The 16082-nt window shown below is 44.7% G+C and overlaps 1 protein-coding gene across 2 annotated transcripts in view; it reads left to right on the plus strand.

Annotated features, from left to right (window-relative positions):
- The window catches only part of LOC130117195 (rho GTPase-activating protein 42-like), a 32397-nt gene extending 16706 nt beyond the window's left edge, over nt 1-15691 (plus strand). The window contains exons 4-24 of one of the 2 annotated variants that reach the window (XM_056285366.1): nt 1759-1830; nt 3065-3166; nt 3334-3444; nt 4822-4926; nt 5974-6103; nt 6253-6353; nt 6561-6670; nt 6804-6882; nt 7932-7971; nt 8103-8165; nt 8293-8367; nt 8512-8596; nt 8685-8743; nt 8953-9058; nt 10070-10229; nt 10319-10469; nt 12763-13485; nt 14119-14278; nt 14441-14512; nt 14707-14786; nt 15603-15691. In XM_056285366.1, coding sequence (XP_056141341.1) covers nt 1759-1830; nt 3065-3166; nt 3334-3444; nt 4822-4926; nt 5974-6103; nt 6253-6353; nt 6561-6670; nt 6804-6882; nt 7932-7971; nt 8103-8165; nt 8293-8367; nt 8512-8596; nt 8685-8743; nt 8953-9058; nt 10070-10229; nt 10319-10469; nt 12763-13485; nt 14119-14278; nt 14441-14512; nt 14707-14786; nt 15603-15691 — 2673 coding nt within the window. The remainder of the gene's footprint in view (nt 1-1758; nt 1831-3064; nt 3167-3333; nt 3445-4821; nt 4927-5973; nt 6104-6252; nt 6354-6560; nt 6671-6803; nt 6883-7931; nt 7972-8102; nt 8166-8292; nt 8368-8511; nt 8597-8684; nt 8744-8952; nt 9059-10069; nt 10230-10318; nt 10470-12762; nt 13486-14118; nt 14279-14440; nt 14513-14706; nt 14787-15602) is intronic. The other variant, XM_056285367.1, reaches the window with a different exon arrangement.
- The last annotated feature ends 391 nt before the right edge of the window (nt 15692-16082 follow it).

Below are 16082 nucleotides of genomic sequence, written 5' to 3' on the forward strand. Positions count from 1 at the left end.
AAATAATCTACCAAACACACATTTCCTTACTTTTTGTGTGAAGTTTATATATTTTTTCTCCTCCCTTTTCTCCCCAATTGCACCTGTTCAATTATCCCACTCTTCCGAGCCGTCCCGGTCGCTGCTCCACCCCCTCTGCCAAGCTGGGGAGGGCTGCAGACTAACACATCCTTCTTTCGATACATGTGGAGTCGCCAGCCGCTTCTTTTCACCTGACAGTGAGGAGTTTCGCCAGGGGGATGTAGCGTGTGGGAGGATCACGCTATTCCTCCGAACAGGCTCTCCGACCGACCAGAGGAGGCGCTAGTGCAGCGACCAGGACACATACCCACATTCGGCTTCCCACCTGCAGTCACGGCCAGTGTCTGTAGGGATGCCCGACCAAGCCGGAAGTAACACGGGGATTCGAACCAGCCATCTCTGTGTTAGTAGGCAACGGAATAGACCATTACACTACCCGGACGCCCTTCATCACAACAATATTTGCAGTGTTAGTGCCTTGTTTCAGTTTGGTTCACATGCAAAGCTTCATGACTGGCTTCAAAGTCGACCACTTTGGTCCTGCCAGCATTATACAGGTAATGTTAGGTCACTGAAGCAACAGGCCTTCTCTAAATAATTATTCCCATTGAACTGAATAAAATATAATAATAATTTTAAACAAGCACGAAACCGTCCAGACCCACGGCCTACCTGTGCTATGTGTGTAGGTGGAGCAAGATAGTGTTCAATGAGAAAGGGGCCTGTCATTTTGGATTCATACATTTAATAAAATGGAAGCATTTTAGTTAGATTATAATTATTCTGAGGAATTTTGAAATGTATATAGTTAATATATCAAAAACTAACGAGCGCACGTCTAGTTGGCATTTAATAGGACACCACCTTTCCGTGGTGGAGAAGCTTGCGTGTGTGTACCAGTTATCCCAAGAGCTAGGTCGTCCGGAGTTTGGCCCCTGGTTGGGTCACCCAAGGTGGATAGGTCAAGGGGGACGTTCCAGACAAAGCGCGATCCAACAAAGACCTCAACGGTGGAACTGGTGGACGATGTCTCCAGGTTACAATGGCAGTGAAGGTGGATGAAGGCTGCAACAGAAGGTGGTCCCCAATCGTCATGGTTCTCCATGCCATTCCCTGCCAAGGACCGGGTGGTGGCTGCAGGCACATCAGCCACGCCACATAAAAAGCTGTCACGCATAGGCATCCTCCCATTATGCAGCTCCAGGATTGGCCTGTATGCCCACCTGAGCACCCAGAGGGATCCAGAAGGAGGACGGTCATACTCAACCCTGAGTGACCGCCGATGAGTAGGCTGTCCCTACTGAGCGTCCCTCTCGGGTCATCCATGTGTTAGTGACCACAATTTGCGACACACAGCCAATGTTGGCAGTTGCGCGGCACATTTCCATTTAATACATTTGTGGCAGAGGGGCTGTAGACAATCTGTCCAAAGATAAGTCCAGATAAGTCCAAAGATAAAATATCTGTTGAAACACTTTGCCCTTAAATGATCATTCTCTGGTTGTAGGATTAAGACCATAATCTTTGCACTTCTGATGTTTTAGTAACTTGTAACTTTGGGGTCATATTAATTAAAGTTATTTCTTTTTCAATGATAATGAGTTACCCATGAGAAGAGCATCGACTAAAATCCTGAAAAACAAGTTTTGTGTCTCTGTCAAAATTGTGAATGTAAAATGTAGTGTATGCTGTTTTTCTGTGAGCCTGCAAAATGTTCATGGCTTCTTTCCATCTCAGATTCAGAATGCAGATGACGTGCTGATCTCCCCGCTGGAGCGGTTCAGGAAAGAGCAAATAGGAGCTGTCAAGGTGAAGTTTTACCATAGTTGTGTTTGAATTGAAGAGGTTTATGAAAACTAAGTTGAGATATACATTGTAGAGCAGAACCGACTTCAGTTACCACCTCGATTGTTATTTTTATGACATAAATTGAATGAGTTATTGAAATTGAACTTTGACCTTTCTATGGTGTTCCCCTATCTTTCCGATATTGGACCCTGTAGCGCTACAACTCAATAACAGGGGATATCCAAAATGTCATAGAGGCTCTGCTGGGGTTTTTAAGCAGGCAGGCATGTGTGAATGAATTAATAATGTCAAAGTTAAGTAGAACGTTATATCAGCTATAGAACCCCCATTGAATTCTTTGGACATTGGTTGGTAATCACACACATGGCGCTCCTCTAATGTGGGCTCAGTCAATATTTCTCACTCACTGGTCAGAGAATCTAATTTGTGGGTCAGACACACGATGGGTCACTGTGTCAGTACAGAGGTCATGGGAACGGACATGTTCTGAACGAAGAGAGAGAGGGTGAGAGAGAGAGGGAGGGAGAGAGAGAGAGTGAGCGAGCGAGAGAGAGGAATAGCTCAAGTCGGTCGGTGACACTGTGTAAACACAAAGAGTATGGTGTCCAGTTTCAGCAGCTGTTTCAAGTCTTATAATGCTGTATGTTTCCCTATTTCCGTCTCCTTGTTCTCAGAATACGTGGAAGTATGATGTTTGGCAGGGTCTGATGAGCAGAGGTGATACTGATTACAGACGATAACTCTGCTAGCTTTTGGGGAACGATAGAAATACCTTTTCCACCTGTAGAATACCAGAGGTGTGTGAGAAATGTGCACGCAAATATTGTCTTCCCATGAAAAAAGACGAGGAGTTTGGAGTGTGTCGAGATAAAATTAAAAGCTGTTGCTGTTCTTGAAAACAGTTTGCTTATGTTGACTGACTTTCCTTTGGCAGAGTTTCAAAATCTCTTTTACTTAATAGTCCGCTTGCTCTCGCTTTGTATACAGACCCTCACGACTGAAACATATGTTCAAATCAGTTTTTCTCAACTTGGTACAGTTACACATGGGCCATGCAGGACGTTTTATGTATATATCTCTGTTGATACCAACAATCTCTCCTATCTGAATACAGGCTGAGCTCTTTGAGCAGGAGCCCTGTCAGCTGTTCCAAAGTGGAGACGGAAATTTTCAATTTCTATAAAATTGATTCTAGTTAAAGCTAATCTCCCCATCTCATCCATCTGTTCCCCAGGAGGGAAAAAAACAGTTTGATAAAGAGACGGAGAAGTACTACTCCGTCCTGGAGAAACACCTTAACCTGTCCTCCAAAAAGAAAGAATCACAACTGAATGAGGTAAACTGCAACTCCCTGAAACCCATTGCCTTTTCGCAGCTGATGGGATCAGATTAAACTTAATATTGTAAACATGAGATATGATTATTCGGTTAATAGTTTGATAGCAACATTTCCTAAATAACCATCAAGTATTTTTGTTGCGGCTGCCTCATTTCACTTCACAGGCCGATTCCCAGATGAGTAAGGACAGACAGGTGTTTTACGATGCCTCATTACAGTACGTCTTCAAGATCCAGGAAGTGCAGGAGAGAAAGAAGTTTGAATTTGTAGAGCCGGTGAGTTACGTACACACACACAGTCTGTCCAGCCCTAAAACAACTATGAAAACACTCAAAATTAAAAATGAGGGACGTCTGGGTGGTGTGGCAGTCTATTCCATTGCCTACCAACACGGGGATCGCCGGTTCAAATCCCCTTGTTACCTCTGGCTTAGTCGGGCATCCATACAGACACAATTGGCTGTGTGGCTGTGTCTGCGGGTGGGTAGCCAGATGTGAGTGTGTGTCCTGGTCACTGCACTAGCGCCTCCTCTGGTCGGTCAGGGCACCTGTTCGGGGGGACTGGGGGGAATAGCGTGATCCTATGCTGCGTCCTCCTGGCAAAACTCCTCACTGTCAGGTGACAGAAGCGGCTGGCGACTCCATGTGTATTGGCCAGGACAGCTCGGAAGAGTGGGGTAAAAAATCCAAAAAGAAAAAATTAAAAATGAGTCACTCACATCACCCATTTTTCATTTTGACTCTAACAGAGATTCATATTGCCTTTGTTAAGGTCAAAGTATGAGTACTCATTGTGGGTAAAATATGTGGGGTGTTGCAATAACGGTCAAGTTATTGAATGATTGTTTGGCTGCACTTTTCACCCTTGGTATTTTTTTCATTTTAATTTTCTTTTCTTTTTTTTTTGTTATTGCCAATGTTACGTGCCGTAATGACTTGGTGTTATGGCACTAGGGCCATAACACCAAGATGTAGCTAATACAGAGCAGTAATATGTTTGTTCTTAAGTTAATTAACAAATTTTCTCTGCTTCTGTATGTCCTTGAAGCACCCTAGTTTCCTTAAGTTCTCCCCACTTACTGTTACCTTGAGCCTTAATTGGCCCCACTTTGCCTTACAACACCTACCTATAGCAAACATGATGACAGGTACACTACACAACCCCTTATTACAAGAATATATTGCAGCACACTCATTTTTGTCATGTATTTAAACATCTTAATCAATGGAATGTGGGCTATGAGGGAAGGACTGAATGTGTCCATGCAAACATAATCACTGAGACTGACAGGGCAGACACATACACGCACACTGTTTGGCCACTGGTAAAAATGTCTAAATGATGGATATCAGTTGAGCTGGCTTCCTGTTACTGCGTTGGCACTTCCTGTATGGAAATCACTTCCACCTTTAGGGGGCAGAGACTCTTTGTTGTTGAGTAAACAACACTAGATGACAAACAGCAAGCAGAATTACCACCAAACCAAACAAGACAATATTAGGTGCATTTTCTGACATTTCTGACATATGCTCATTTCTTTTGGGATTAAGCAACGGATTTAAATGTCTTATAAACCCTCTTTGTTATGCTTCCCTTTCCCCACACACAGTTTTTCTTGATTTACTTTTCTCCTGTCTTTCTTTTTCTTTCAGTTGTTAGCCTTTCTACAGGGGTTGTTTACGTTCTACCATGAGGGCTATGAGTTGGCCAGCGAGTTTGAACCATACAAGCAGCAGCTGCAGTTCAACTTACAGAATGTAAGTGAATGTGTCTGATGCAACCCAGTTGGTAGTACATAATATGATTGATTGAGGGAGGGATTTCAAATAGATCAATAAAATGTCTGGTTGTAACCTGCGACCCTGCTTACATCTGCACTTGTTCTTGTAATTTTATGGTCTTTTGGGTTTTTGTTTTTGTTATTTTTTTAAGTTCTGCAGCACACTTAAACATTTTCCAATTCCAAAAATGCATTATAAAGTCTGTTATTACCATGACGTTACTATTGAAATAATGAAAATCAAATTACATTGATTAAAACATGACCCTTTGGAGTACTTTTTCTATTGAAACCACAAGGAAAAGGGGCATCACACCATTTTCTTATCAAGGGTATGCATGTATCTTATCAGCCAGAAAACAACAAAAAGCTACAAAAGATGAATCTGTTGAGGCGTCCGGGTAGTGTAGCGGTCTATTCCGTTGCCTACCAACATGGGGATCGCTGGTTCAAATCCCCGTGTTACCTCCGGCTTGGTCGGGCGCCCCTACAGACACAATTGGCTGTGTCTGGCTGTGTGGGAAGCCGGATGTGGGTATGTATCCTGGTCGCTGCACTGGCGCCTCCGGTCGATTGGAGCTAAGCATCACTCAATACATATTTATGTAGACAAACTCTCTACTTGGTACATACGGTCCAAAGACATGTAGGTCAGATGAATCGGCCATACTAAATTATCCCTAGGTGTGAATATGTATGTGTGTCGGCCCTGTGATGGACTGGCGGCCTGTCCAGGGTGTCTCCCCGCCTGCCGCCCAATGACTGCTGGGATAGGCTCCAGCATCCCCGCGACTCTGAGAGCAGGATAAGCGGTTTGGATAATGGATGGAACTCTCTACTTGGTACATATACAATTGGCCATCATTTACATTTTATCTTATCACTTATATGCTGTAAAGATTATATACGTGTGCAAGTATACCAAAATTGCTCTGTGTGTGTTTGGGGGGGTTGTGTGTGTGTGTGTGTGTGTGTGTGTGTGTGTGTATGTGTGTGTGTGTGTGTGTATGTGTGTGGTATTTAGACGCGTAATAACTTTGAAAGTACCCGTGCCGAAGTTGAAAGACTAATGAAGAGAATCCGCTCAGCAGAAGCAGACATGAAAGCCCCGGGGTGCTTTACCATGGAGGGATTTCTGTATATACAGGAGAAACGTAAGATACACAAAAAACATGCTCACATCCTCTTAGACAAGCAGACACACGAATAATAGTAGGTGTTGACAGTGAAAATATTCTCTCTTCAAGCAAAAATCATTTACATTTATCAACACAGCCACGATCTGTTCCGTCTTGTCTTGTAGGTCCATTGGGCTGTGCATGGACTAGATACTACTGTACATTTGAAAAAGGTTCAAAGATGTTCACCATGAGCAACACAGAGACCAGAGCAGCTAGCAGACAGGTGAGCTGGTAACACCAAAACACCCCATGTTATCCTCTACTATTTGGAAGTAGATCTTGATGCTTGAAAGTGTTGATCCCTTGTGTTTGCTGCAACACGAATGGTTCTCTGTTGCTTTAGACCCACCCCATAAGAAAATACTCAAAATGACTTTTATCTCCATGTATTCTCAACATGAGTAATGCAACCATGTCTCTGTGCAAACAGAATGGTGTTGTGGGCAGTGGACCTGAGATGTTTAGGCTGCGGTCCTGCGTCAGGAGGAAGACTGAGTCCATAGACAAGCGCTTCTGTTTCGACATCGAGGTGGTGGAGAGGTGAGCAGGAGGGAGGGATGGGTGGATGAACGGATGCCCTGTAACATGTAAATGCAATTTTGAATGGATGAAATGGTAGGGAGATTTACGGATAGCGGAGGAGTGGTGTCAAGTTAAACTTTTTTCTGTGCAGGCATGGCGTGATCACACTGCAGGCTCTTTCTGAATCCAACAGGCGGCTATGGATGGAGGCAATGGATGGGAAAGAACCTGTAAGCTAAACCTTCTTTTCTCTTTTCCTCTCTCGCCAAATCACAAAAAAAGAAAGTATTTCTTTCTTTCTTTTTTTTGGGGGGGGGGGGTTTCCAGGGGTGGAAAAACCCGGTTCAGAAAGTAAAAACCCTAACTGTGTCTTTACTCCACCCATGTACTAAACCATCAGATTGCACTGACTAGTCTCCCAAATCAGCTGGTTTAATACATGGATGGAGTAAAGACACGGTTAGGGTTTTTACTTTCTGGACCGGGTTTTTCCACCTCTGATTTTTTCCCCCCTTTTTCTCCCCAACTGTATCTGGCCAATTACCCCACTCCTCCGAGCTGTCCCTGTCGCTGCTCCCCCCGCCGATCTGGGGAGGGCTGCAGATTACCACATGCCTCCTTCGATACATGTGGAGTCGCCAGCTGCTTCTTTTCACCTGACAGTGAGTGAGGAGTTTCGGCAGGGAGACGTAGCATGTGGGAGGATCACGCTATTCCCCCACAGTTCCCCCTCCCCCTCGAACAGGCGCCCCGACCGACCAGAGGAGGTGCTAGTGCAGTGACCAGGGCACATACCCACATCCGGCTTCCCACCCGCAGACACAGCCAATTGTGCCTGTAGGGACGCCCGACCAAGTCGGAGGTAACACGGGGATTCCAGCTGGTGATCCCCGTGTTGGTAGGTAACAGAATAGACCGCCACGCCACCCGGATGCCCGAAAGTATTTCATTTTAAATAGCTGATCACTTCATGGACACCCAAGGCTTCTCAAATCCAGACAAAGAGACACAGTGATGCAAATGTGACACCAAAATCAAAATTAGATTCCTCTATCCAGAGCTAAAGGTTCTCGTGTGCTCATTTCAACTTAGAATCTGTATTTAAGGGCAGCATTTTCTGAAATAAAATTCCCGTCTTCCCCTCTTGATTTAATACCTGCATGTTCTTTCAGAGTTGCATTATCTGTTCTTAAACAGTCAACGTTGTATTTTCCGATGTATAAATCACTGCGGTGCATAAAATGTTTGACAGTCTTTGCTCTTCTCTGCCTTTTTTTAGATCTACACTCTACCTTCTTTGCTCAGTAAGAAAGAGGAAAGTAAGTATGTTGATTTATTCTCCCCTTGACAGTGGTGCTTTTGTTGGTTCAGTACAATGTAGCTCTTCAAATCCTATGTTAGTTTCTCATACTGTATCAGGAATGATGGTAGATCTGTATGTGTATTTCAGCATTTCTTAATGAGGCAGGCTTCAACTTTGTCAAGAAGTGTATTGACCTGGTGGAATCAAGAGGTAGATTTCATTTTTGAATTATAAATGAATCTGATTCTGATTGAAATGCTTTTGTCCTTAGTGTTTAATTTGATTCAAGTTGATAGATCATGATTGTTACGATATTTCTTGTCTGTGAATGTGATAGGAATTAACACGCTGGGATTGTACAGGACAGGAGGGGTCAATTCCAAAGTGCAGCGGCTGATGACCTCTGTATTTGGTAAGTAACACACACTCCCTAGCCTCACTATGATACCACACCCTGCAGAGTCATCATCATGTGGGTGTAGATGCACCAGTCATTGGTGACTGGTGCATCTACAGTCTACACTCTACACTGGTGCATCTTGGTACTTTCATGCAGGAGCCACAGCTTCCCCTGATGCAAACCTGGATCCAGAGACCTGGGACAACAAGACCATCACCAGCGGCCTGAAGAATTACCTCAGGTGATATTTACAATGGAAGTTTTAAACAAAACTGGTTGTGAACAACTAACTTTGGCACAAGATGCTTAGAGTTTGTAATGTTACGCAGGTGTCTGGCAGAGCCTCTGATGACCTACAGACTTCATAAAGATTTTATCAAGGCTTCAAGTAAGATCCCTTTTTCCATATTTAAGATAATAATACTCCTCTGAGCTAAGCTCAGAAAAAAACACAGGCATTAGATTATCAGTTTAACATGCAGTCATACAGTTGCAAGTCATATTCACTTGTTATATTCCAACTCATAATGGATTTAGTGCCTAATCCTGTATCTGCTGCAGAAACTTAACTGGACCTGTATGCATTTTGTTTCACAGAGTCTGACGATCACGGATATCGCGTGAGAGCGATTCATGCACTTGTCCACAAACTACCAGCTAAAAACAGAAAAATGTTGGACCTCTTAACCAATCACCTGCTCACGTATGTACCTTAAAACAAATTAATTTGCTTATATTTATTGATTCTTGAAAATTTTGTCCGGCCACTCTTGACTTTAACCAGACTTTGCGTTTGATAAAAATGTGTTTTTAAAAAGATGTTCCTCTGTCCTTTTTCTTCGGTGATGCAGTCAGATTAGACTAAAACATCAGTTACCTAGTTATTTAAACACTATATTCACTATATTCACTATATTCAAAGCAAGTTCCACCTACACAAAAAACCTCCATGGAGATTCGTAGTAGACACTTGATACCAGAATCAGTGGTAGGTGTAGAATTGTAAATCCTTCAACTACAACCTAAATTGAAACGTTGCGCTCACACCAAAAGTTACATAGAATCCCCCCCCCCCTTTCTCCCCAATTGTATCCAGCCAATTACCCCACTCTTCCAAGCCGTCCCAGTCGCTGCTCTGCCCCCTCTGCGGATCCGGGGAGGGCTGCAGACTACCACATGGCTCCTCTGATACATGTGGAGTTGCCAGCCGCTTCTCCTCACCTGACAGTGAGGAGTTTCGCCTGGGGGATGTAACGCATGGGAGGATCACGCTATTCCCCCCAGTTCCCCCTCCCCCCCAAACAGGTACCCTGACTGACTAGGGGGGGCGCTAGTGCAGCGGCCAGGACACATAGCCACATCCGGCTTCCCACCCCGCAGACACTGCCAATTGTGTCTCTAGAGACGCCCGACCAAGCCAGCGGTAACATGGGGATATGGGGATTCAAACCGCTGATCCCCATGTTGCTAGGCAACGGAATGGACCACTACACTACCCGGACGCCCAGGATTTTTTTTTTTTTTTTACATAGATAAGAGAGCCTTTGGGGTGAACTATCATACCAAAGATCACAATGAAATGGATTTCTGTCACTGTAAAAATCCTGAAAGCCAAACTGTCTTGAGATTACTGATTTGTTTGAGCAGCTGTATCAGTTTGTCCAAGTTATTCATTAATCTTACTGTATGTAAAAATATGCATGCCTTTGTGCAGTGTTTCCACTCACAGTGACCAAAACCTGATGACTGTTTCCAACCTGGGAATGATCTTTGGTCCTACATTAATGAGGTCACAGGAAGAAACAGTGGCAGCCATGATGAACATTAAGTTCCAAAACATTGTGGTGGAGATTATCATTGAAAATCACCATAAGGTAGGTGCATATATACGTATATGGCATACACAGGTACATACAGTTACAGTTACATACGTGTTATAGAGATTTGTCTGTTGTCCTGTCAGATCTTTGGTGAAGCCCCGGACCTCTCAGTCCCTCTACCCCAGGCCCCTTCATCTCGCTCTGCCCCTCGGCGAAGCAAGGCCATCTGCCTTTCATCTGGAAAGAGGAAACCCCGCCTCTACCCTCCTACCCTCTGTTTGGCTGACAACGACAGTGAGTCCTGCTGCACCACAGAGCCTCTCGAGCCTATGTGTCTCGTTTAGTCGTGAAGACCAGATTACCTGAATTAAAGTAAACGGTATATAAGAATTGCTAAGACATAAAGAAGGTATAGCCACAGGAAATACCATGTTTCATGCCTTTGAACTCTGTGGTTCAGAAGCGTTAGAAAGGAAACTCAGAACTCGTGCAGCGACAACTCTCTTGCCCATTGGCCACGGTTGTTAACTAGTCTGTTATTTTTATTGAAAGACAATCATTGAAAGAGTCCATGCTCCCTGAGGACTTGCACTCTCTAGTCTTCATCACCTATATGTTTATTACAGTTTTTCTTAAGACAAAGCGGTGGATACGTGTGGAATTATCAGCTGAGTTTTGATAGTGGTCACTGCCCCATTGTGTAAATGGTACTTTTTAGTTTTTGCTCATGTAGCCCCAGACCTCTAGAGGAGATGTCGAAATGTTTAGACTTTAGGGTATCAATGGTGAGGAGGGTATTAGGGTTGTTGCTGTAAAGCCCCTTGAAGCAAATTTGTAATTTGTGATATTGGGCGCCTCCGCGCCTGCCACCCAATGACTTGTTTGGATCATGGATGGATGGATGGGCTATACAAATAAAATTGACTTGACCTAACTTGACTTAGGGTTTAGCATAGGTCTGGCATTTGCAAGGACTATTGACTGAATATATGAAAAAAAAATCTGAAGTTATTTTTTTTCCCAAGTTGATATTTTAGAATTGTTAACACATCAGAATATAAAGCCCAAATATTTCTGAAAAGTCAGGGAACTATAAAAAGACAAGAACATTACATTTGTAATACAGGTTTAGTTTTTATTTTAAGGTCTTGGGGCCTTCACAACTTTCTTTTGAATTTTTAAAACTTTTAATTTTCTTTTGCATTCCCACTGGAGGAAGACAAGGATCTGTATCATAAACTTTAACTGTTACCCCATATACATTTTTCTAGCTCTATTATAACACAGAATATGGCACTGAGTCGCAGCAGCAATGGCCGCTCCATTTTTCAATGAATATAATGCAATGCATTTGAGTTTCAAAATGGTCTTATTGCGCAACTCCCACGAGTAAATAATTCCGACTGAAGCTCTGTGGTTTAGAGATGGTTATGAATAGAGGCATTATTTGTAACAGTTGATTTTGAAATTTTTGCAGTCATTTCTCTAGTACAATGGAAAGGGGAAACACTGCAGGGGGCATGTACTGTATTTTCTTCTTCTTTTTTTAAAATGTTCCCCCCTTTTCTTCGCAATTGTACCTGACCAATCACCCTGCTCCCTGAGCCATCCCAGTTGCTGCTCCACCCGCTCTGCTGATCCAGGGAGGGCTGCAGACTACCACATGCTTTCTCCAATACATGTGGAGTCATCAGCCGCTTCTTTTCACCTGACAGTGAGGAGTTTCACCACGGGGATGTAGTGCGTGGGAGGATCACGCTATTCCCCCCAGTTCTCCATCCCCCCCGAACAGGTGCCCCGACTGACCAGAGGAGGCGCTAGTGCAGTGACCAGGATACATACCCGCATCTGGCTTCCCACCTGCAGACACGGTCAGTTATGTCTGTAGGGATGCCCGACCAAGCCGGAGGTAACACGGGGATTTGAACCGGCGATCCCCATGTTGGTAGGCAATGGAATAGACTGCTACACTACCCGGACGCCCCCCATGTAGCTTTATTTTCAAATGAAAATGATACTCTTTGGGACTGCAAGTGAACTTATGTTTAATTTCCTATTAAAAGTCTCCCCTACTTCAGGGCCGCTCTGGTGGCCGAGCGGAATAAACCGCCATTCTTGCAGTCCACTCGTCATGTGGCTGGGAGGTTTGTATCCCAGACTCGCCGTAACTGGTCACGGCCAGAGCGTCCATGGGGTAAGGCATTCATTAGGCCACCCTTACCCGAGGGATAGTGGGTGTAGATCGGTGTAGTGTTCAGGGACTCGTCATTCTCCAGTGAACCCTCTGGCCCATCCGGGTGCCTGCAGCCAAGCAACCGAAAGCATTCTCCCTACATCTCCTTCGTGGCCTGAAGGTAATGCAATCCATGCGAGGCTTCAGCGTGGAAAATAGCGAGAGCAGCCGACACGAGTTTGATGGTGTTACGACTATCTCCTTCCTGTGGAAACGTGAGCCAGGGGAGTTATTCAACAAGCGTTCCGGCCATATGCCATTGGGTTAATCGGGTGGGATAAGGGGAGAAATTAAGAAAAAAAAAGTCTCCCCTACTTCTGCATTTCCCTTTTCCGTGTCTGTCTCTCATTTCAGGTGACACATTCAGCAGCAGTCCCAGCACTACTCCAATGGGCAGCCAGGAATCGCTCTCTTCCCACTCCTCTGAAAAAAATGGATTGCCTAAGCCCCAACCCTCCCTCTCTCCTGCTGCTGCTGCTCCTGCATCCTCCTCCTCCTCCTCCTCTTCAATCCCACTCGTATCTCCTCCTGTGCCTTTCTCTTGCTCCAATTCCTCAAACGAGGAAGGGAAGAACAGACAGACGGACAGCATTGCCACTGCTCAACATATGCCCTCATCCTCCTCCCGGGTCCCTTCCCATCACGACTTGGCCCGACAACCCTCTTCTGTCCGTTCCTCCACATCCTCCCTGCACTCGGCAATAGAGAGCAGTCCGCCTGTGAAAGGAAACTTTGCTGCTGGTTCCCTTTTGTCTGTGAAGGAGCCCCGAGTGCCCTCCAGAGCCTCCTCCTGTGCCTCGCTGCAGCAGCCTGTAGCAGTAGAGCGGGCCTCCTCGCTCCGGGAGAGCAGACCCATTCAGCGAGCGTCCTCCACCTGCTCCCTGAAGAGCGATCCCTTGGCAGACAAGAGAGCCTCTTCCGCTGTGATGGAGGCGACAGCCACAGACGCTACCTCCTCTTCTGAGAAGCACAGGGCCGCCTATAGAACGGCCTCTTCCTCCTCTTCCTCTTCTTCGTCCTCGTTTCGCTATGGGTTTTCCACATCATCCTCTCTCACCTCTCTACACATCTCTGAGGGTGCGTACATTCAAAACATGGTTTATCTCCTCATGCGCCTACAGCACTTTGGCAAAAGGGGCGACTGAAAGGATGAGCTGCATTTGAGTCCTTGTAGAGGGTTGAAACATTGGTCACACTTCAACTTTAGAAAATAACACAATAAAAATTAATTACAAAAAGGGAAAAGAAGTACATCACTTTAAGGGGCCGTGTGTAATTTCTACCTGAGTGTCGATCTCTATCATTCAGCAATGTGAGTATCAATATTAAAATAGGAACGACAAACAATTTAAAAAGTAAGGTAGCAATTCTATGGCATGTTTTCCGATAGCTGCCTTTTTCTATCATTACCAGTAGATATCAGTTTTCTCTGATTGCTGCATAGTTTGTGGGTGCAAGCCAAGTTTTTGCTGGGCAGGGCGTCAAAAAGCAACTCAAGCCCAAGTTTGGGGAGTGGGCAAGGCTTAAGACATCTGCTTTGCGCCAATCACTCAGCAACCGCCTACTGACGTCTGTCTACCTTAATGCTTCAGGGAAGCAGGGATATTACACATAGCCCCTTTTAAAGCAAGTTGACAAAAATCAGTTTTAAAGAAGGGATTAAAAACTGATACTCATTCTGATAGCTTGTTTACCTGTGTTTTGCTCCAGATTACAAGAGCTGCCATGGTTCAGTACAGAGTCTGATGTCACAGGAGCCTCAACACACAACACTCACACATAAAGGGTCACACACTCGCAGCGGCTCCGATCTGACCTCTAAACACACTGCATCTCCAGCTAGTAATGGCTACCAGAGACCTGGATCAATGTAAGTGCCAAAGTGCCGATTGGATTTTTTGAGAATTAGCTTTAGGAAACGTGTCTGTTGCTGAAGAACTGTGTGTATGTGTGTGTTTGTGTGTGTGTGTGTGTGTGTGTGTGTGTGTGTGTGCGTGCGGCGTGCGTGCGTGCGTGCGTGCATGCACTGCAGGCTTTCAACCAGAGCACCACTGCGTGAAAGTGGAGTATTTTCCTCAGCGCTAGATATATGTGCCAGAGGAAGGTATGTTCATTCATCAGAGATGAAAAACGATAACCACTGACCCATCTGTCATGCTAGTGTGTCGTTAAACATGGCAATACACAACAACTTTAAAAAACATTAAGACTACATGTAATCTCCCAGCACTCTCTTGCATTTACACAGTCTTTGTTTTACCTGGTTTTTTTGGGGTTTTTTTTCTCCGTTTCTCTTAGGGAAGCAAAGGCCTTGTACTCTTGTGAAGCTGAACACAGCCATGAGCTCAGTTTTCCTCAGGGGGCATTGTTTTCAAACGGTGAGTACAGCTCACACACACACACACACACACACACACACACACACTCAAAAGCCTCATTTGTTGCTACTACTACTACTACTTTCGGCTGCTCCCATTAGGGGTCGCCACAGCAGATCATCTGTTTCCATCTCTTCCTGTCCTCTGCATCTTCCTCTGTCACACCAGCCACCTGCATGTCCTCCCTCACCACATCCATAACTTTGGCCTCCCTCTTTTCCTCTTCCCTGGCAGCTCCACATTCAGCATCCTTCTCCCAATATACCCAGCATCTCTCCTCCACACATGTCCAAACCATCTCAATCCTGCCTCTCTTGCTTTGTCTCCAAACCGTCCAACCTGAGCTGTCCCTCTAATATACTCGTTCCTAATCCTGTCCTTCTTCATCACTCCCAATGAAAATCTTAGCATCTTCAACTCTGCCACCTCCAGCTCCGCCTCCTGTCTTTTTGTCAGTGCCACCGTTTCCAAACCATATAACATAGCTGGTCTCACAACCATCTTGTAAACCTTCCCTTTAACTCTTGCTTGTACCCTTCTGTCGCAAATCACTCCTGACACTCTTCTCCACCCACTCCATCCTGCCTGCACTCTCTTCTTCACCTCTCTTCTGCACTCCCTGTTACTTTGGACAGTTGACCCCAAGTATTTAAACTCATACGCCTTCGTCACCTCTACTCCTTGCATCCTCACCAGTCCACTGCCCTCCCTCTCATTCACGCATATGTATTCCGTCTTGCTCCTACTGACTTTCATTCCTCTTCTCTCCAAAAGCCTCATTAATTGCTGGATTAGTTTATTTGCTTGTGTTTGCAGTGTACCCATCTGTGGAACCAGGGTGGCTTCAGGCTACATTCAATGGCAAAACAGGCCTCATACCTGAAAACTACATAAAATATATCTAACACTGTGCTGATGATCAAAGATGTAAGTTATTTATCATAGCAATGTAATTGTGATGTTAGTAATTAACATTATATATGACTGACTACTATGACTGGATATGTATGAGCATAGATATGTATCTGTATATCTGGCAATTGTATCTGTAATATGACTGTTAAACCAGCTATAAAAGTAGACATTGTGGTTAGCACCACAATCTAGCATTGGTGCCTGACAACTTGTCAATTCAAATATGTTTTTATCCTTTTGTCAGTTTTGTCTTCTCTGTTTGCCATATTTTCCGGGTCCCTTGGACTAGTAGGATAAGTACCCAATATTAATGGTGTTCCATAGTAAGTGGTTGTTTCTATGACTGTAAACCATGTACATACATCAACGAAATTGCAAGAA

Source organism: Lampris incognitus, chromosome 8, assembly GCF_029633865.1.
Source record: "Lampris incognitus isolate fLamInc1 chromosome 8, fLamInc1.hap2, whole genome shotgun sequence".
Classification (NCBI taxonomy): domain Eukaryota; kingdom Metazoa; phylum Chordata; class Actinopteri; order Lampriformes; family Lampridae; genus Lampris; species Lampris incognitus.